Genomic DNA, 22,545 nt, shown 5'->3' on the forward strand with positions numbered 1-22,545 from the left:
GATCTACCTCTGGCCAGCTATGACTCAGCAAGACGCCTAATGGCTTCTGGCCTGTCACTTCTGCGTAGGAGTTGGGATTCCCATCATCTCAAAAATCACGGTTTACTATTGGCCCTTACCGCTCCCCCCATCCTAGAATCCCAGCCTTCGTTCCCAACATCATATAGGCAACTGCCTGTAACAATAAAGCGAGTTTCTGCTTCGACAAGACTCCCGACTCAGTATGGTTTTTCTCCGGTGGCCAGGAGAGGTTTCTGAGTCGTGGTTCGCTCATCATCCTTCTCAACCCCTAGGGAGGAACCAGCTGGCTACCCGCTGGGGAGGAGCCCTCTGCCCAGCACTCCTAACCTCTGCCTCCCAAGTACTGGGATCAAAGGTGAGCACCACCACACCTGGCTGTTTTTTTTTGTTGTTGTTGTTGTTTGTTTTTGTTTTTTGAGGCAGGGTCTCACTATAGCCCAGTCTTGCCTCAAACTCACTGTGATCTTACCTCTGCCTTCCAAGTGCTGGCATTAAAGACATGTTTCACCACATCCTGAAAATTCTCTAATGGACAACTTTGCTGTATTGAGTAATCTTGATTGACAGCTCATTTGTTTTAGTGCTTGAAATAATATGAGCCCATGCATTCTGGTACTTGGGGGTTTTGCTAAGTGACCTATTATAATAATAGGCTTTCTTTCATATATAACTAAACATTTCTCTCTTGTCACTTTGAGTATTCTGTCTTTATTCTGTACTCTGCAGTTTTACTATAGTCACCTTTGAGAATCTTCATGGATCGAGGCAATTTGTAGTTTTAAATGCCTGCCATTCCTGGATGGGTGGTTTTTTTTCTTGCATAGCTCTGTGTAGGTCCCGACTACAACTTCATGAAACATGTTTCTGTGTCTCTAGTCTCCCTCTTACTACCTTGTTCTTTCCCACTGAGTCACAGGTAATTTTTCTAATCATACACAAAGGGTTTTAAATGTTGGGGACATAACTACTCCTTGTACTTTCTGTTTTGTTGTTTGATTGTGATGCTTGCTCAGCCTCTCTTCAGTCACCCGGATTTACCCTTCCACATTGTCTACTTCATTGCTCTTTTCCAATATTGTATACTTATTGGTCCTTTCTTTTCTAAGATCTGGTATGAGTATGTGTATATAGTATGTGTGGTGTGATATATAGTGTATGCACATCTCTGCTTCCCATAAGACTGGGCTTACAGGTGTGTAGGGCTATGCCCAGCTGTTTACACTGGTGCTAGGGAATTGAACTCAGGTGGTCTCAGGTCCTCATGCTTGTGTGGCAAGTGGCCTTACCTGCTAAGCCATTTCAGCCTCTCATTGCTAAGATTTCTGTTATATTTTCTTTCAGAATCTGTCTTTGGCACATAAGATGATGAATATCTCATGGAGGTATTAAATCAACCCTTTATTTCAATCACCGAATGAATTTTTGGATGAGTGAGTTTATTTGAATAATGCTTTAGGTCAATGATTACTACCAAAACTAGAGGAAGGGAGAGAAAGAGAGAGAGAGGGAGGGAAGGAGGGAGGGAGAGAATGGGTACACCAGGGCCTCTAGCAACTGCAAACAAACTTCAGACACATGCACTACCATGTGCATCTGGCCTACATGGGACCTGGAGAATCAGACCTGGGTCTTTAGGCTTCACAGGCATGCACCTTAACTGCTAACCATCTCTCCAGCCCTAAAGTTTTCATTTTGAGACAGAGTCTCATGTAGTTCAGGCTCACCTCGAACTTTCTAGGTAGTCAAAGCATGACCTTGAATTCTTGATCCTCATTCCTCCATCCATGTCCTGGGATTTCAGGCATGCAGGTATTGAAAGAACATGCCAACAATTAAAAAAAAAAAAAACAAGCAAACAACCTAGGGCTTCAGAGATGGCTTAGTGGTTAAGTGCTTGCCTGTGAAGGCTAAGGACCCAGGTTCAAGGCTTGATTCCCCAGGACCCATGTATGCCAGATACACAAGATGGTGCATGCATCTGGAGTTCATTTGCAGTGGTTGGAGACCCTGGCATGCCCATTCTCTTTCTATCTATCTGCCTCTTTTTCTCTCTGTCTGTCACTCTGAAATAAATAAATAAATAATTTAAAAAGAAAACCTATATAATTACAAAAAACAAGAATTCAAGAAAGAAAAGTGAAAATTTAAGCACAATTTTAAAGCAACGAACACATATCAGACTACATAGGGATTGAATTCTGGGTCTATCAACAGCAGAAATAGGAAGGTATGTTGACATGGTGAAGTGTCTTTGAAAACTGCATAAAACAGGAGTCAAATTCACATAACTAGCTGTCTACAGGACTGGGATTCGATAAAAGTTGGTGAAAACAGCTCAACATGACCAAGATCTGATAAGCTTTCTTGCTGTGCTGATGCCTCTTGCCCAGTGTGCACTCACTCTCCCAGAGCTCCAAAGTGAGGCTTCTGCTATGCACCTGGCTCAGATCCATGCTCCTACTAGCAGAATGACATTGGTTTAGTCAGGCAGTGCCCAAGAACATCGGGCTGTTGAGATTCTCCAGCATCACATCCCTGTAGAGGATTCTGAGCAGTATCCAGGTCCTGCCACTCTGCCAGGTGAAATTTACAGCCACATGTCCAAATGATACCAACCCCTTTATGACTTTACACACATCTAGAACCCTTGCACAGATATTCCCATACCACCATGACATAGGGCAACAGAGGGCACAGCAGTCTTCTATGCTTTCTGCACATAGGTAGAGTAGGCGGCAGATCCCAATATGGTGGGCAGGTGGTGGATTCCACTTATATTTAAAGTCATTAATTTTTTATTGATTTATTTGAGAAGAGAGAATGAGCACACTAGGGCCTCTTGCTACTGTAATTAAGCTCCAGACACATGTGCCTCTTTGTGCATCTGGCTCTATGTGGGCACTGGAGCATCAAACCTGGGCTTTCAGCTTTTCAAGTAAGTGCCTTTAACCACTGAGCAATCTCTCCAGCCCTACATTTAAAGTTATTAATGAGGGGCTGGAAAGATGTGCATCTACACAAGTTGGCACATTTGTCTGGAGTTTGCAGCAGCTAGAGGCCCTGGCATGCCCATTCCTCTATCAAATAAATAAAAATAAAAATTAAAGTTAGCTAGTAGCAGAGGCCAGTAAGTTAAAAAGGAGACATAGAGGGTAGAGAAAGGAAGGGAGGAGGATACTTAATTGGTTGATATTGTATATATGTAATTACAATGATTGTAATGGGGAGGTAATATGATGGAGAATGGAATTTCAAATGGGAAAGTGTGGGGGTGGGGAGGGAGGGAATTACCATGGGATATATTTTATAATCATGGAAAATATTAATAAAAAAAAAGAAAAAAAAATTAAAGTTAGCAGTGCAAGTTCTTCCTTATTGTTTTGTTAGGTAATGGCTGCTTGCCTAGCACGTTGGTACTTCTTTTCCTCCTTTTCTGTTGGTTTTGAGAGCTTGCTGGCTTGCTGTGTTGGATATTGTTGATTCTTTTCCCTTTCTTTTTATTCTGTTCATTTCTTGGCTGTATTCTTACATGTGTTCTCATGATTACAACTGTTTTTCTTTTTCATCCCAATATAGTATTTCTTTAGGAATTTTCTGTGGTGTTGGTTTGGTTGCCATGAATTGCCTTAATTTGTGTTTGTCTTGCAATATGCTTGTTTTTCCATCAATTTTGAAATATGACTTTGCTGAATATGACATTCTTTATTGGCAGTTATTTATTTTCAGGGCTTGAAATATATCATGCCATGCTTTTCTGGCTTTCTGGGCTGCTGATGAAAGATCTAAAGTTATTCTGATGTTCTTACCTTTGTATGTGAGTTGGTGTTTTTTCCTTTTCATATTGATTCTTTGTTTTGTATTTCTGACATATTGACAATGACATGTCATAGACAGGCCCTTCTCTGGAGTGTGTTTGGGGTTCTAAATGTCTCTTTTATTTTATTTTGAGATATGTTCCCTCTATTCCCACTTTTCCAGGATGTCCATCACGAAGTCATGTTAGACTTTGTCAAATGCTTTCCCTGCATTTATTGTGACAATCACATGATTTTTTTGGTCCTGGAGTTCATTTGTATACTGTATCATATTTATTGATGTATCTTGAACCAATCTTGTATCCCTGATATAAAGTCCAAGAACACATTAAGATCATTCATCATGACCAAGTGGGTTTCATACCAGAGATGCAATTCAAAACAATGAAAGTCATATATAACAAGCCCATAGCCAACATTACACTAAATGGAGAAAAACAGACCATTTTCTATAAAATTATGGCTGAGACAAGGATTACCTCTCTCACTGTTTCTTTATATATATATATTTGGTTTATGCAACTTCATTGAAGAAAAATAAATCAATTACTAGCAGAGCTATTAGTTGATCACTCATCCATTGACAACTTGCATCATGTATTCAGTGCTATATTAAACAGTGTATTGGAAGATAGATTAACTAATAGCTCCAAGCCTCCTAACAATTTTAAATGAGAATTACAAAATGTTTTTTTTCCATTATTTTATATTTATCCTGAAACTTCTAGTTACAGTTACAGCAGAAAAAAACAGTAAGAAGCCGGTTTATACTCTAATGACTTGCTGGTTCTACTTTAAACAAGAGGTGCATATAAAGTACTTAGAGCCCTAGACAACAAATGTCACTCTGAGGTAGACACTATCACTTCTCCACATTTCACATTTAATATCAACAAAATATAATATAGTGACAAGCTGTTCAGTAACAAAGCCAACATTCTGGATGCAGTACAAAAGTTAAATTAGTCATTGATACATAACTCAAACAAATTTTTAATTTATTTTTAACAACAGAATAGTAGCAGTAACAAAGTAACTTAGCCATCAGCAGAGCAAAACAAGGACAAAACTAATGAACAGGCGTTAGTCAGCTCAAATTAGTCATCACCTTTAAGTAGGAAAAACTATCATTGGTCTAGTGGTTCCCAGCCCTGTCTGCACATTAGAGAAACGAAGGAGAGGACTGGTGTGTGAAGTGTCAGCATGTAAGGCCCACTTCCAGAAGATTAAATGAAATGTCTTGAATGGGGCTCATGTAAAGGCTTTTAAAGTGTTGAGAACTACAGGTCTAAAGTAGTAACAAAAATGTCCTCAAAGTAATTAAAGTCAATAAACTGATCATAGAATAAATTCTTTTCTTTTTATCTTAGAAGGGGGAGGGGCAGGCACCCACTTCCCATTGTTTTGATTGCCATAGCAGTTTAACAGACATCAAATATCGAAAGTTAAAATGCTTCCCAAATTGAAATTCTCACGAGTTCAATTTACAAAGTTATTTTAGAACATTATCAGCTTTCAGAAAGTATCTCCCACATGGTAATTTTGCATAGATATTCAAGTCACCGATTTGTTCAGCTGAGTCAGTAGATGTACTAGAAAATATTTTAATACTAGTTCTATAAAATGATATTCACTGCATATTCCACAAACTTTATCAGTGCAAAGATTTGACAGAGGAAGACAGGTAGGTGTGCTTCCCATCTATTTCTACAACTGCCATACTCCTTTCTGTAAGACTAGTGTATCTTCACAGTTAAATCTCAAACAAAACTATCTTCATTAAAAAACATGTACAGAAAATATTTCACCTATAACTCTACCATATCCTTGATAAATCCCCACTGGGAGTTCCGTAGTAACTATAGTTAATTATTGTCAAAATAGTTTTTACTTATTTTCAGGTCTAGAAACAATGTCAAGTATGGAAAGTCACTTTTTCCTTAGGACTCTGCAAATTTAGTGAATTCTATTTTGTCAGCAGTTCTTGTCGAGACTCCACGCCGATCTCAGCCACTCCGTTCTTGTCCTGAAGTGTTGCCGGCCATGCTGGCTTCACTCGCTCCCTGGACACCTGCCCGGTCCATAGGCGGTACAGGATTCCTCCACACCGGAATGTATTACACTGCCAAACTCTTCCTTGGACTGGCGCCCGGCGGGGCCCCGCCCGTGAGCGGCCCGGCGTCGCGGGGCTCCTCCCCGGCCGGGCTGCGCGGGCGGCGGCGGCGGCGTCCCGCCGGCCCCGGCCAGGGCTCTCGGGCTCCTCGCCGTCCGCGCTGCGCCGCTTGCAGGGCACGTGCAGCGCCAGCCGAGAATTACAAAATGTTTTGAGCCCTATTTTGGAATACAAAGGGTGTTTGACTTCCAATTTCCATTCTCTGTAGAACAAGAACAGGTCATTCCTTTATTGACATGCATAAGATACATCGCATTTTCTGTTCTGTTGATGCTATAAATTCATTACCAATTCTCCAGACACATCATTTATGAGCATAAAGTATATCATGTAACCTCAAATCTAACAGTGGAAGGCTTAAAAACAAGAATAGATGCTGCAAGAATGCTTCCTTTGATGTGACAGCATCCATCGCCCTCCCCCTCAGATGACTTCTTCAACAAGTTAGAGCAGTGAGGAATGGTTTAGTCTCATAACCAAGTTAGAGTGAAGACATTGGCCACATAATACACATGCTCCATTGTTTGAAAAATTTCTGAATCTTGGGCATCTGTTCTCTTGTGACTCCAGTTTCTAAAAGCAGTTATTGTCCAAAGCTGGAAGAACTTACGTCTTCTCAGATGAGCATGTGAATGAGTGGAGGGAGGTCAACAAAAAATAAAATTAAAAAAGATGAGGTCTGATAGGGGAGCAGCCGGATAAGAAAATCAAAAAAGGAACAGTAATTTAAAGTTTATTCCAGCTCTAATGCAGGTTATTCTGACTTGAAGGTAGCATCACGTGGCGTACTTCTGAGTCTGTTCCCAAGATCTTCTGTTGTACTTATCTGTTTTATAGATCCGTGCAATCTCTGGCACTAGGGGGTCATCTGGGTTTGGATCACATAGCAGTGAACAAATGGATAAAAGAACTTTAGAAATAGTTAAAGCCGGAGACCACTGTGATCTTAGAATATCAAGACAAATGCTGCCATTACTATTAATATTTGGATGATAAATTCTGGTTGTAAATGCAACCTTAGGTGGTTTGAAGGGGTAGTCTGTAGGAAAATGAATTGTCAAAAAGAATACACCGCCTTGATATGGTCCCATAATTGTGGCTTGCCAATGAAACATATCATCCCCAACTGGACCTGCAGAACATTGTGCTGGAGGGTCACGGGCCAAATCACTAAGTTCCTTATTAATCCGTTTCAGCGCCATAGTCGGTGCTTCTGCCTGGGTCCTCACTGTCTCCACGCGTGCTCAAAGGTCCGGCCAAAACTCTTGATTATCCAGGCAACGAGGAAGGATTGTCTTTTCGTCTCACAAGGGCTCTGCCAGACACAGGCGCAGAGGGCCGGGGCCTCCCTTGAGTTGTGGCCTCGCCCGACTCCCTGCGCGGCAGCTGGTGCCTCCCCGGCCCTACTAAAATATATTTTTATTTATTTATTTGAGAGTGAGAGGGGGAGAGAGAGAGGGCCTTCAGCCACTGTAAATGAACTCCAGATGCATGTGCCCCCTTGTGCATCTGGTTTATGTGGGTCCTGGAGAGTCAAACGGGATCCTCTGGCTTTGCAGGCAAATGCCTTAACCACTTAGTCATCTCTTCAGCCCCCTCTCTCACTATTTCTATTCAACATAGTGCTCAAAGTCATATCTAGAGCAATCAGACAAGAAGTAGCCATAAAAGGAATAAAAATAAGAAAGGAAGAAGTCAAACTACCCCTATTTGAAGATGGCACAATTCTATACTTAAAAGATCCTCTACAATCTACCAGAAAATCTCCTTGATCTAATAAACACTTAGTAAAATTCTATGATACAAAATCAACACACAAAAATCTGTAGTTTTCAGCTGGGTGTGGTGACATGCACCATTAATCCCAGCACTCGGGAGGTAGACGTCGGAGGATGGCTGTGAGTTCCAGGCCACCCTGAGACTACATAGGTCAGCTCGGGCTAGAGTGTGACACTATCTTGAAAAACAGGAATAAATCTAACAACAACAAAAAAAAATGTGAAAGATCTCTACAGTGAAAATTGCAAGACATTAAAAAAAAAAAAAAGAAATCAAAGAAGATAGATGAAGGAAAGACTTTCCATTCTCTTTATTGGCAGAATTAACATTGTGGAAATGGCTATATTAGCACGAGTAATCTACAGAGTCAGTGCAATCCCTGTCCAAATTCCAGTAATGTTCTCACTGAACTGGAAAAATCGATTCAAGAATTCATATATAAACACAAAGGACTACAAATAGTAAAAGGAATCCTAAGGAGAAAGAATGTAGCTGGAGGTATCACAATACCTGATCTCAAGTAATACCACAGAGCAAGAGTGACAAAGGCAGCATGGTAATGGCACCAGAATAGGGATGTAGACCATTGGGACAGAATGGAAAGCACCGAAATAAATCCAAAGTGCTTTGGCCACCTAATCTTTGACAAAAGAGCCACAAACATTCAAGGGGGTGGGGGAAAGACAGCCTATTCAACAAATGGTGCTGTCAAAAGTGGATATCCACCCACAGAAGATCCTTATCTTTCACCTTGTACAGTTATCAATTCTACATGGATCAAAGACCTTAATCTGAAACGTAAAATGCTGAAACTACTAGAGGAAAACTTAAGGAAGGAATACAGTTCAAAATACAGGCACAGGCAAGAATTTTCTGAATAGGACTCCAACAGCTCAGGAAATAGCTCCAATAATCAACAAATAGAAGTACATAAAATTAGTTTCTGCACACCAAAAAAAAAAAAAAAAAAATTGCCAGGCGTGGTGACACACACCTTTAATCCCAGCACTTGGGAAGCAGTGGTAGGAGGACTGCAGTGAGTTAGAGGCCACCCTGAGATTACCTAGTGAATTCCAGATCAGCCTGGGCTAGAGTGAGACCCTACCTCGAAAAAAAAAAAAAAATCGACAAAACAAATACTCAGCCTACAGAATGGGAGAAAATTTTTGCCAGCTATACTTCATACAGGGGACCAGTAATGCGATTTTATAAAGTATTACAAAATTGAAACACCCCCCCCCCCAAAAAAAAAAAAACTTGAGGGCTAAGGAGATGGCTCAGTTGTTAAAGGTGCTTTCTTGCAATGCTTGCTGGACAGGTGTGATTTACCCAGTACTCACATAAAGCCAGATATCCAAATGTGGCATATGTATTTGAAATTCATTTGCAACAGCAAGAGGATCTAGTGCACCCACATACTCTCTCTTTCGGTCTCTCTCAAATAAATAAATTATAAAAGTATAAAATTTCTAATCTCCAAATGGGCTAACAAAATGAACAGACAGTTCACAAAAGAAGAAATGCAAATATCCAAAAATATTTTTAAAATGTTCAGCATCACTACCATCAGGGAAATGCAAATTAATACTACTTTGAAATTATATCTTAATCTAGTCAGAAAGTCTATAATCAAACCTTTAATCTCAGCACTTGGGAGGCAGAGGTAGGAAGATCACTGTAAGTTTGAGGCCAGCCTGAGACTACATAGTGAATAGTGAATTCCAGGTCAGCTTGGGCTAGACTGAAACCCTACCTTGAAAAAACAACAAACAACAACAGAAAAAGTATGTCATCAAGAAATCTGACAGCAAATGCTGGCAAGGGTGTGGGGCAAGAGGAACCCTTATTCACTGCTGATGGGAGTGCAATCTGGCACAGCCATTATGGAAATCAGTATGGAGCTTTCTCAAAGAATTAAAACTAGACCTTTCATAAGACCCAGCTATACCACCCCTGGGCATATACTCTAAGAACTCCACATTGTACTACAGGGGTACTTGTATATTCATGGTGTTTTTTAAAATTTTTATTAACATTTTCCAAGATTATAAAAAAATATCCCATGGTAATTCCCTCCCTCCCCACCCCCACACTTTCCCCTTTGAAATTCCATTCTCCATCATATTACCTCCCCATTACAATCATTGTAATTACATATATACAATATCAACCTATTAAGTATACTCCTCCCTTCCTTTCTCTTCCCTTTATGTCTCCTTTTTAACTTACTGGCCTCTGCTACCAAGTATTTTCATTCTCACGCAGAAGCCCAATCATCTGTAGCTAGGATCCACATATGAGAGAGAACATGTGGCGCTTGGCTTTCTGGGCCTGGGTTACCTCACTTAGTATAATCCTTTCCAGGTCCATCCATTTTTCTGGAAATTTCATAACTTCATTTTTCTTTACCACTGAGTAGAACTCCATTGTATAAATGTGCCACATCTTCATTATCCACTCATCTGTTGAGGGACATCTAGGCTGGTTCCATTTCCCAGCTATTATAAACTGAGCAGCAATAAACATGGTTGAGCATGTACTTCTAAGGAAATGAGATGAGTCCTTTGGATATATGCCTAGGAGTGCTATAGCTGGGTCATATGGTAGATCAATCTTTAGCTGTTTTAGGAACCTCCACACTGTTTTCCACAATGGCTGGACCAGATTGCATTCCCACCAGCAGTGTAGAAGGGTTCCTCTTTTTCCACATCCCTGCCAACATTTATGATCATTTGTTTTCATGATGGTGGCCAAACTGACAGGAGTGAGATGGAATCTCAATGTAGTTTTAATCTGCATTTCCCTGATGACTAGTGACGTAGAACATTTTTTTAGATGTTTATATGCCATTCGTATTTCTTCCTTTGAGAATGCTCTATTTAGCTCCATAGCCCATTTTTGGATTGGCTTGTTTGATTCCTTATTATTTAACTTTTTGAGTTCTTTGTATATCCTAGATATTAATCCTCTATCAGATATACAGCTGGCAAAGATTTTTTCCCATTCTGTAGGTTGCCTCTTTGCTTTTTTCACTGTGTCCTTTGCAGTGCAAAATCTTTGTAATTTCATGAGGTCCCAGTGGTTAATCTATGGTTTTATTGCCTGAGCAATTGGGGTTGTATTCAGAAAGTCTTTGCCAAGACCAATATCTTGAAGGATTTCCCCTACTTTTTCCTCTAGCAGTTTCAGAGTTTCAGGTCTGATGTTAAGGTCTTTAATCCATTTGGACTTAATTCTTGTGCGTGGCAAGAGAGAAGAATCTATTTTCATCCTTCTGCAGATATATATCCAGTTTTCAAAACACCATTTGCTGAAGAGGTTGTCTCTTCTCCAATGAGTATTTTTGGCATTTTTATCGAATATCAGGTGGCTATAGCTACTTGGGCTTACATCTGGGTCCTCTATTCTGTTCCAGTGATCTACATGTCTGTTTTTGTGCCAGTACCATGCTGTTACTATGGCTCTGTAGTATAGGCTAAAATCAGGTATGGTGATACCACCAGCCTCTTTTTTGTTGCTCAGTATTATTTTAGATATTCGAGGGTTTTTGTGATTCCAAATGAATTTTTGTATTGTTTTTTCTATTTCCATGAAGAAAGCCTTTGGAATTTTGATAGGGATTGCATTAAATGTGTCGATTGCTTTAACTAAGATTGCCATTTTCACAATATTGATTCTTCCAATCCAGGAACAAGGGATGTTTCTCCACTTTCTAGTGTCTTTTGTAATTTCTCGCATGAGTGTTTTAAAGTTCTCATTGTAGAGATTCTTTACTTCCTTGGTTAGGTTTATTCCAAGGTACTTTATTTTTTTTGATAACAATTGTGAATGGGAGTGATTCTGTGATTTCATCCTCTGTGTGTTTGTTGTTAGCTTATATGAAGGCTACTGATTTCTGTGTATTTATTTTGTATCATGCTACATTGCTGTAGGTTTTGATCAGCTGTAACAGTTTGCTAGTAGAGTCTTTAGGGTCCTTTAGGTATAGAATCATGTCATCTGCAAATAATGATAACTTGATCTTTTCCTTTCCAATTTGTATCACTTTTATGTGTGTCTCTTGCCTTATTGCTATGGCTAAGACTTCCAAAACTATATTAAATAAAAGTGGGGACAGTGGACACCCTTGTCTTGTTCCTGATTTTAGTGGAAAAGCTTCCAGTTTTTCCCCATTTAGTAATATGTTGGCTGTAGGCTTGTCATAAATAGCCTTTATTATATTGAGATATGTTCCTTCTATTCCCAGTCTCTGTAGGACTTTTATCCTGAAGGGATGTTGGATTTTGTCAAATGCTTTCTCTGCGTCTAATGAGATGATCATGTGATTTTTGTCCTTCAACCCGTTTATGCAATGTATTACATTTATAGATTTGCATATGTTGAACCATCCCTGCATCTCTGGGATAAAGCCTACTTGGTCAGGGTGAATGATCTTTTTGATATACTCTTGTATTCTGTTTGCCAATATTTTGTTGAGAATTTTTGCATCTATGTTCATGAGGGAGATTGGTCTATAATTTTATTTTTTTTTTGTTCTATATTTGCCTGGTTTTGGTATCAGGGTGATGCTAGCCTCATTGAAGGGGTTTGGTAGAATTCCTTCTTTTCCTATTTCCTGGAAAAGCTTAAGAAGCAATGGTGTTAGCTCTTCCTTAAAAGTCTGGTAAAATTCAGCAGTGAATCCATCTGGGCCTGGGCTGTTTTTAGTTGGGAGATTATTGATACCTGTTCGGATCTCCATGTTTGTTATAGGTCTATTTAAGTGATCAATCTCATTTTGATTTAATTTAGGTAGGTCATATAAATCAAGAAAATCATCCATTTCTTTCAGATTTTCATACTTTTTGGAGTATATGCTTTTATAGTATGTCCCTATGACTTTTTGAATTTCTCTGGAATCTGTTGTGATGTTACCTTGTTCATCTCTGATTTTATTAATTTGTGTCTCTTCTCTCTTTCTTTTGGTCAGATTTGCTAAGGGTTTATCAATCTTGTTTATCCTTTCAAAGAACCAACTCTTTGTTTCATTAATTCTTTGGATTGTTCTTTTTGTTTCTATTTCATTAATTTCTGCCCTACTCTTTGTTATTTCTTCCTGTCTACTGATTATTGGTTTGCCTTGTTCTTCTTTTTCCAAGGCTTTAAGGTGAAGCATTAGGTCATTTACTTGCGACCTTTCTAATTTCTTAATATAAGCACTTAAGGCTATAAATTTACCTCTTAGAACTCCTTCATTGTGTCCCAGAGATTTTGGTATGTTGTGTTCTCATTATCATTTGACTCTATAAATTTTTTGACTTCCTTCTTGATGTCTTCATTGACCCATTCATCATTTAGTAGTGTATTGTTTAGTTTCCATTATTTTGTGTATGTTCTATAGCCTTTCTTGCTACGGATATGTAGTTTAATTCCATTGTGGTCAGATAGAATGCAAGGAATTATTTCAATTTTCCTGAATTTGTTAAGATTTGCTTTGTGGGGAAAGTGTGGGGGTGGGGAGGGAGGGATTTACCATGGGACGTTTTTTATAATCATGGAAAGTGCTAATAAAAATTTTAAATTTTAAAAATTAAAATTAAAAAAAAAGATTTGCTTTGTGTCCTAATTGGTCTATTTTAGAGAATGTTCCATGTGCTGCTGAAAAGAATGTATATTCTGCAGCCTTTGGATGGAATGTCCTGTATATATCTGTTAGGTCCATTCCTTCTATGACCTCATTTAGTCCAGATGCCTCTCTGTTTATTTTTTCCTGGGATGACCTGTCAATTGATGAGAGTGGGGTGTTAAAGTCACCCACCACCACTGTGTTTGGTGTTATCTGTGACCTTAGTTCTAATTGTTTGTTTAGTTCTAAGTGTTTGTTTGACGAATTTGGGAGCCCCCATGTTAGGTGCATGTATGTTTAGGATTGTAATGTCCTCCTGTTGGAGTGTGCCCTTAATCAATATAAAGTGACCTTCCTTATCTTTCTTGACTAACGTTGGACTGAAGTCTACCTTGTCAGATATTAGGATAGCAACCCCTGCTTGTTTTCTAGGCCCATTTGCTTGAAACACCATCTTCCAACCTTTCACCCTAAGATAATGTCTATCCTTTGTAGAAAGGTGAGTTTCTTGGAGACAACAAATTGTAGCATCCTGCTTTTTAATCCAGTCTGCAAACCTATGTCTTTTCGTTGGGACATTGAGACCGTTGATATTAAAAGATATTATTGAAAGGTGTGTGTTTATGTTTGTCTTTTTTTTTTTTTTTTGTGGTTCCAGTTCTACCTGTGCTCTCTTCTGTTAACTAGTATTTGAGTATTGCTTGTTTTTTCTAGGTTCCTTAAATGTGTGCTTTTCCTTTTCTTCAGCATGGAGGATTCTATCAAGTATTTTCTGTAGAGCTGGTTTTGTCTTCAAATACTCCTTTAACCTGCTTTTGTCATGGAATGTCCTTATTTCTCCGTCTATTTGAATGGATAACTTTGCAGGATAAAGTAACCTTGGTTGACAGCTGTTATCTTTCAGAACTTAGAATATATCACTCCAAGCCCTTCTGGCTTTAAAAGTTTGTGTTGAATAATCTGCTGTAATCTTGATGGGCTTGCTTTTGTAGGTAACTTGGTTTTTCTCTCTAACTGCTTTCAATATTTTTTCTTTGGTGTGTGTGTTTGGAAGTTTGATTATAATATGGTGAGGAGAGGTTCTTTCCAGGTTTTGTCTGGCTGGGGTTCTAAAGGCTTCCTGTATCTGCATTGGCACCTCTTTCCCAATTTGGGGGAAATTTTCTTCTATGATTTTGTTGAAGATGCCTACTATGCCTTTGGAGTGGAATTCTTCTCCTTCTACTATGCCCTGAATTCTTATATTGGATCTTTTCATAGTGTCCCGAATATCTTGAAATTCCCACTCATACTTTTCTATAAGTTTGTCTTTCTCTGTGTTGGACTGTATTAGATCTGCCACCTGGTCTTCTAGCTTAGATATTCTGTTCTCTCCCTCTTCCATCCTACTGGTGAGATTTTCTACAGAGTTTTTTATTTCATTAACTGTGTTCTTCATTGCTAGTAATTCTGACTGGTTTTTCTTTATTATTTCTATTTCCCTATTTATGTCTTGTATTGCCTTGTTTATTTCATTAAATTGGTGTCCTGTGTCTTCTTTGATTCCTTTGATTTCCTCTTTGATTTCTTCTTTGATTCTTTTGATTTGTTCTTTGACCTCTTTGAACATATTTATAATCATTCTTTTGAACTCTTTCTCAGGCATTTCCTCTAACTCATTCTCACTGGAGGACATTTCGGATGCATTAATACTTTTAGGTGGATTTATATCGTCTTGCCTTTTAGTGTTTCTTGTGTTATAATGTATATATTTTTGCATCTTGGATTAAGTTAATGCTTGGATTTTCTAGCTAGCTGGGTATTCTTAGCTGTATCAATTGATTTGATGTTATATATTTTCAGGGTAGGAGCTTAAGGTGTTAGCTATGGCTCTTAAGACTCTCAGAGTTTCTACAAAGATGTTCCTAGGGGTTGAGTTTCCCTGCTATGGGAGTATTCAAGCAGGCTGAGTGGAGTAAAATACAGGTAGATTCTAAAATTTAACTAAACACTGTACACATTCAATCAAAACCAGCCCCAAGTATGTATGCAAGAGTAGTCATTTTAATGGCCAGATCCTCTATCAACAAAGAGGTTAAGATTTCTGGTCTGGACTTCTGGTTAAGATGGTGGCACAGGTACCATGCCAACGCAGCCTAGGGAGGAAAAAGTAAAAACAAACAACAACAACAAAAAAAAAAAACAACAAAGTGCACACTTACTAAAAAGTGAGGTCTATAGGAAATTGAAACAGCAGTGGAGAAGTTGGAGAGATCCAGAGCATCCAGAGCCCACATGGGGCCGGCAGAAGCGCTTCCAGCAGGGCAGGTCAAGACCACAGTGGTGGCACACCAGAAAGCTGCCAGGCTTGATGTGAGTCGCAGGAAAAGCCAGGCGAGGGGATTTTCCACATACACCAGAGCTCTCCGCAAACTCAAGAAACGTGAAGGGAGAACGGCAGTGAACAACGGAGGAGCAGACCACAAGGTAGAAAAATGCGTGGAACATGTGGGCGAACTAGAGCAGCACCGGCTCCCTCCCCTTCCCACTGCCAGTGCCCAGCCCTGAGGAACAGAGCAGCGGTCCAGGGACCCGGCCACGCCAACTTGAACTGACAGAGCACCAAAGAGGGACCCAATCAAGAGCACAACTGAGACCAAAATCATCCCAAAAGAAGCTGCTCTTGGTTGGGTGATTTCTACCAGCAATGAGAACCGGACTGTAACAGTAAAGTGGTACCAAGGAATGGGATTCCTGCTAGACACCTGACTGTGTGGCTTTGGCCTTTTGGAGCTGATTTTCAAGAGGAATGTGGGAGGATTTGAAACCTTGGCCTAAGAGATGCCTTGCAGTGCTGTAAGAACAGCTTGATGGACTATTCTGGTCAGAGCCGAAAGACCTGAATGCAGTAAGAACTATGGACTGTGAGGTTTGGCTTGAGGGTGAGAAACAGCTTTGCTTCAACTGGGCTAGCAGTTTGTGTGAGAAGCTTGCTCTTATGCCCATGTCCTGAGAAGTTGTGCAGGGTTGCTTGGCGTAGAAGTGAACTGGTGTGTGCAGAGGAATATGGCACAGAAAGAAAAATCTTTGGGTGAACTGTTGCCCATTCAGCTGCAACTGAAAGATTACGACCTTTGAGACTGGGCTAGCTGACCTGCGCTAGGGTAACAGGAAGAATGTAGACTCTTTTGAAAGGGCCTGGGTGCTCAAGGAGTGTCCTGTTCTTAAAAGTCTGCTTTATCCCCCCCGGATTAACAAATTGGCACCCTACCTGGTATCGTGGAATATAAGAAATGCTAGAAAGAGGGTCATTGAGTTTGCAACATGGTCTTGTGTTTTGGAAATGGCCATGGGCAGTGTGAAGAGGGTTTGCTGGTTGCCTGCATAGAGACCCCATGGGGCCATGAGGATGAACCGTGGCTTGCAGTGGAGACCCAGTGGAGATGCCGGGACCTTGAGATGGCTGCCAAGGAGCTGCCGGCCCCCATGAAGTTTCCCAGGACTGTGAGTAGCCTAGCTGGAGGGGTGGAATTGGAATGTCAGAGACTTGTTGCTGGTTAGAATTATTGGACTTGAAGATTTGTCACTGGCTAGAGTTGCTGGACTTGAAGCTACAGAGTTTGAAATTTGCCCTGGTTGTTTTAAATCTTGTATTGGTTGAATGTTTCTTTGCTATGCCCAATGCCATCTTTTTCAGTGAATATTTATTCTGTGCCATTATGCGTTTTTTTGGGGGGGGGTTATTTTTTGTTATTATGGCTCAGTTAAAAGATCTGGAACTATGGGGATGTATGAACATCATTGGAATTGATAAAAACTTAGGGACTTTTAAAGTTAGAAGAATGCATTGCATTTTACATCATGTATGGTTATCAGTTTATGGGGGCCAGGGGCGGAATGTGGTGGTTTGATTCAGGTGTCCCCCATAAACTGAGGTGTTCTGAATGCTAGGTTCCCAGCTGATGACAATTTGGGAATTAACCCCTTCAGGAGGCAGAGTATTGCTGGGGGTGGGCTTATGGGTTTTATAGCCAGTTTCCCTGTGCCAGTGTTTGACACACCCTCCTGTTGCTGTGGTCCACCTTATGTTGGCCAGGAGGAGATGTCCACCCTCTGCTCATGCCATCATTTTCCCCGGCCATCATGGAGCTTCCCCTCGAGCCTGTAAGCCAAAATAAACCTGTTTTTTCCCAGAAGCTGCTCCTGGTTGGGTGATTTCTACCAGCAATGCGAACTGGACTGCAACAAGTGGTCACTACAAGCCTTATAATTGGCCAGCCAGGCCAAATGAGCCAAGGGGTGCAATAGTGGCACGTCAGTCATGTGGAAACCAACTGCTGTCCAGTTGGACTGGAGGCCCACTCCAAGGGAGGGAATATATCCCTGATACTGAAAACTTAAAACAGGGGTAATCATGAGCCCTAGGGGTGTAACATCTACTGATGTCTAGATATTCTATGCTTATCAAACTGCCCAGTAAGCACTTCTGTTAATGTTCATACCCTTATATTAATGCTACTCTCACTTTGGGTAGAGAATCTTCTCTTTTCAGATGGCAGTGACCTTGGGACGACTCAGAAGGTATCATGGTGCTGGAAAGAAGTGACTAGAGTACTGAGTAACTTCTTGATCACACTTTCCAAGGCTCAGGGTCTAATGCGGAAGAGGTGGTGGAAAGAATGTAAGAGCCAAAGGAAGGGTAGGACTCCTTAAAACATGCTCCTCCAGACACAAAATGGCCTGGATATCTATGACCTCACCATGCCTGACACTATCTACACAAGACCACCATAAGAGGAGGAAAAGATCATGACATCAAAATAAAAGAGAGACTGACTGAGATGGGGAGGGGATATGATAGAGAATGGAATTTCAAAGGGGAAAGTGGAGGGAGGAAGTGTATTATCGTGGGATATTTTTTATAATCATGGAAAATGTTTTAAAAAATTGAGAAAAAAAAATAAGAAAAAAAAAAGATTTCTGGTCTGTTGAGGGATCCAAGTCAGCTTGCGACCAAGTAAGACCCTTCCCTGGTGCAATCCCAGTTACCTTGGATGATTTTTGTCTCAGTCAAGTTGCTGCCTGGGCCGTCGGGCTGCTGTTCTGATTTCTGGAGCTGGGCACTGGCTTTTCCTTCAGGGCAAACTGAGCCTGGCTAGTGTGGCCCTGCAGATCAGCACCCCTGCTGCTGGAACTGCTACTGCTAAAGCTGCCGCTGCTGGGTCTGTTGCCGCTGCTGCTGAAGCTGCTGCTGCTGGACCCACCGCTGCTGCTGCTGTAGCTGCCACTGCTGGAGCCACCACTGCTGCTGAAGCTGCTGCTGCTGGGTCCACTGCCGCTGCTGCCACTGAAGCTGCTGCTGCAGGGTCTGCTGCTGCTGCCGCGACTGGAGCTGCTACTGCCGGGGCTGCTGTTACCGGTGCCGGAGCCACTGATGTTGCTGCTGAACTCTGCTCCTGCTTGGGTCCCGCTGTCAGCTCAAGTTGGCGTGGCCGGGTCCTGGGACTGCTGCTCTGTTCGCTGGAGCTGGGCTCAGGCAGTGAGGGAGGGGAGGGAGCCACAGCTGCTCTGGTTCTCTCGCTGTTCCAAGTGTTCTTCTACCTCGTGGTCTGCTCCTCTGTTATTCACTGCCGCTCTCCCTTCCCGTTTCCTGAGTTGCGGAGAGCGCGGTTTGAGGGGAAGCTCCTGCACCTGGCTTTTCCTGCGGCTGGAGCTGAGCCTGGCCACTTTCTGTTGCGCTGCTGCCGCTGGGGTTGGCAGAGCTGCCAGAGCTGCTTTTCCAGCCTGTGCAGGCTCTGGATGCTCTGGATCTCTCCTACTTCTCTGCTGCCGCTTCAATTTCCTATACACCTCACTCTTTAGTAAAAGTGTGTATTTTGCTGAGTTCTTTTGGTCTTTTCCCCCCTAGGCTGCTTTGGCGTGGTACCTACGCCGCCATCTTAACCGGAAGTCCTATTCATGTTTTTTGCTTCTGTATTTACAATAGCCAAGAAGTGGAATCAGCCTAGATGTCCATTGACAGATGAATGGATAGTGCAAATGCGATACATATACACAATGGAATTTTATTCCAAGTACAGAAAAATGAAATTATGAAGTTCACAGGAAAATAGATAGTTCTGAAAAGAATTATATAAAGCAAACTGCCCCAAACTCAGAAAGACCAAAACCACAAGTTCTTTCTATATGTGGATCCTGGCTTATAATATCTATATTCGTGTTTATATGGGGAGGGCAAACTTGGGTAAAACTTACAAATCTAGAATGGTAACTAACAGCACGTATGAAGCAATGACTAGGAAGGGTGTGGTGGTTTGATTCAGGTGTCCCCCATAAACTTAGGTGTTCTGAATGCTAGGTTCCCAGCTGATGGATATTTGGGAATTAAGCCCTCCTGGAGGGAGTGTTTTGTTGGGGGCAGGCTTAGGGGCTTTATAGCCAGTTTCCCTGTGCCAGTGTTTGGCATACCCTCCTGTTGCTGTGGTCCATCTTATGTTGGCCAGGGAGTGATGTCCACCCTCTGCTCATGCCATCGTTTTCCCCTGCCATTGTGAAGCTTCCCCTCAAGCCTATAAGCCAAAATAAACCTCTTTTTCCCAGAAGCTACTCTTGGTTGGGTGATTTCTACCAGCAATGCGAACCGGATTGCAACAAAGGGGGTGAAGGAAGGGTGAAAGACGTGTGACATGTAAGCAGAAAGGGGAGGCTATGGGAGGAAGAGAAGTACTGGGGAGAAGAAAGGGGAAGACAATCAACTATAACAAATTGTATTTGAAAATTCCAGAATGGGGCTGGAAAGATGGCTCAGCAGTTAAAGGCACTTACTTGCAAAACCTGATGACCTGGATCCAATTCTCCAGAGCCCACATAAAACCAGATGCAAAGTGGTATATATGTCTAACATTAGTTTGTAGCAGCAAGAGACCTTGGCATATACACACACACAAATAAAACTTTTTAAAAGAAAAATGCCAGAATGATACATAAGACTCTGCATACTAATTAAAAAAGTAAATAAGGAAAATGAGAGAGCCTCTCATAGTCTGGCTTGTGAGGGCTGTGGGCCATGGAGGCATATGGGGACAGTTGGAGTGCTGTGAAAGTAGAGAAACTGAGGAATATAACTACCCATCCCCCCTTTAAGACAAAGGTTTCAAAATCTGAATGAGGGAAATCATTCCCTGACGGACTGGCTCATACAAGCCATTAGGGACATTTGGTTGTATCCAGCTGAGGTCTCCATGACAATAGAGGAAGGGCAGACATTGCTGAGGGAACTAGGCATGAGGGACATGGGATTTGATGTCTGTGGTAGTTTGATTCAGGTGTCCCCCATAAACATAGGTGTTTGTAAAGCTAGGTACCCAGCTGATGGAGATTTGGGAATTAACGCCTCCTGGAGGGAATGTATTGTTGGTGGCGGGCTTATGGGTGTTATAGCTAGTTTCCCATGCCAGTGTTTAGCACACACTCCTGTTCCTGTTGTCCACCTTATGTGGGCCAGGGGGTGATGTCCACCTTCTGCTCATGCCATCATTTTCCCCTGCCATCGTGGAGCTTCCCCTCAAGTCTCTAAGCCAAAATAAACCTCTTTTTTTCCCACAAGCTGCTTTTGGTTGAGTGATTTCTACCAGCAATGTGAACCTGACTGCAACAATGTCCAGTTCACTGGACCAGATAAAACTGTTCATAGAAGAGTCAAAGAAGAAGTTGATTCAGCAGACACCTCAGGACTGGTATGAGGCTTTAGTGTCTTTGCTGAGCTCCATGTTGGGACATAAACTTTACAATGTTGGACTATGGAAAATCTGAATTATTTAGACTAGCATGTAGATATGAGCTAAAGCAATCAAGTGGGGATGAGAAACAAGAAAAAGCAGATAAAAGGGGCCTATCTGAATTACTTGGAAGCAAATATGGCGAGATATATGTCAAGTTGGAATTTGTTTGTTGTGTTTTTGAGGTTGGGTTTCACTCTAGCCCAGACTGACCTGGAATTCAACATGGTGTCTCAGGGTGGCCTCAAACTCACAGCAATCCTCCTACCTCAGCCTCCCAAGTGCCAGGACTAAAGGCGTGCACCACCATGCCCGGCTCAAGCTGGAATTTCTAAGAATAAAGTTGATAGCCACATGAAGCACATGTGAGCCTCTGAAAGGCTTTAAAGCTTGAGCAAAAGCTTAATGAAGGTGTAAGTGATAGACCAGTATAGGTGAAAAACACTAAGCTTGGACTGGAGAGATGCTCAGCGGTTAAGGTGCTTGTCTGCAAAGCCTAAGGACCTAGGTTTGATTCTCCAGTACACATGTAAGCCAGAGCATGCATCTGGAGTTCATTTGCAGTGGCTGGAGGCCCTGGAGTGTCCATTCTCTCTATCTGTCTCTTTCCCTCTCTCCCCCTTCCTCTCATAAATAAATAGACTAAGCTTGTCTCAAGGGTGGGCAGTTATCCTCCCAAAGTAAGCTGTGCACACTTCTCTCCTACAAGAGAGCATACTGGTGAGAGGGTACCAGCCCAGGGCCCTCTCAGCAGCCAGGTAAGGCCAACAAAAGAGGCAATATCCAGCTGTAGTTGAGACCCAGATATCATCAGACCCAGGGAGCTTGTCATAGTAGGTGAGGGCATGGCTATTCTCTTCCTTGGCCTTAGGCAGGTCAGAGTCAGCCTCAGGTCCACCAAGCTTGTTGGATATGCATGGCAGCACTCTGCAGGCCCCCAGGGTAAGGAGGTAGCAGAGCTCACAGAGAACGACTTTGAGTTGTGAGGGCTAAGTAATGCCTCCCACTCACACAGCTGTGCCCAACATTTATCATTACAGGAAGCAACTTATATAAATGATGAAATTATTTCATGCTGTACTATACCTTGCTAACATATTTTTAGTATCCTCTTATCTGCTGACTCCTGAGATCAACTGGCACTTTCTTAGAATGGTGGGTGGTGAACTAGCAGAGAGCCATCCCACCCCCTGCAAAGATGATAGCATGCCAAGCTCACAGTGTTTTAGAGCATTAGAACAATATCAGAGGGGCTGGGGAAATGGATCAGCAGTTAAAGATGCTTATTTGCAAAGCCTGATGGCCCAGGTTCAATTCACCAGCTATCCACATAAAGCTGGATGTAAAACATGGCACAAAGGCCAGGCACGGTGGCGCACGCCTTTAATCCCAGCC

At 41.6% G+C, this 22,545-nt stretch overlaps 2 protein-coding genes across 2 annotated transcripts in view; both read right to left on the reverse strand.

The window, feature by feature from the left end:
• Znf668 (zinc finger protein 668) overlaps positions 1 to 22,545 on the reverse strand; it is a 704,021-nt gene that overhangs the window by 634,675 nt on the left and 46,801 nt on the right. The window lies entirely within an intron of this gene.
• Positions 6,786 to 7,233, reverse strand: LOC123453748 (ubiquitin-conjugating enzyme E2 D3-like). Its single transcript, XM_045131619.1, has one exon. The coding sequence runs from the start codon at positions 7,209 to 7,211 to the stop codon at positions 6,786 to 6,788; it is 426 nt and encodes a 141-aa protein (XP_044987554.1). The 5' UTR covers positions 7,212 to 7,233.

The sequence above is a fragment of the Jaculus jaculus genome, chromosome 12, assembly GCF_020740685.1.
Source record: "Jaculus jaculus isolate mJacJac1 chromosome 12, mJacJac1.mat.Y.cur, whole genome shotgun sequence".
Classification (NCBI taxonomy): Eukaryota; Metazoa; Chordata; class Mammalia; order Rodentia; family Dipodidae; genus Jaculus; species Jaculus jaculus.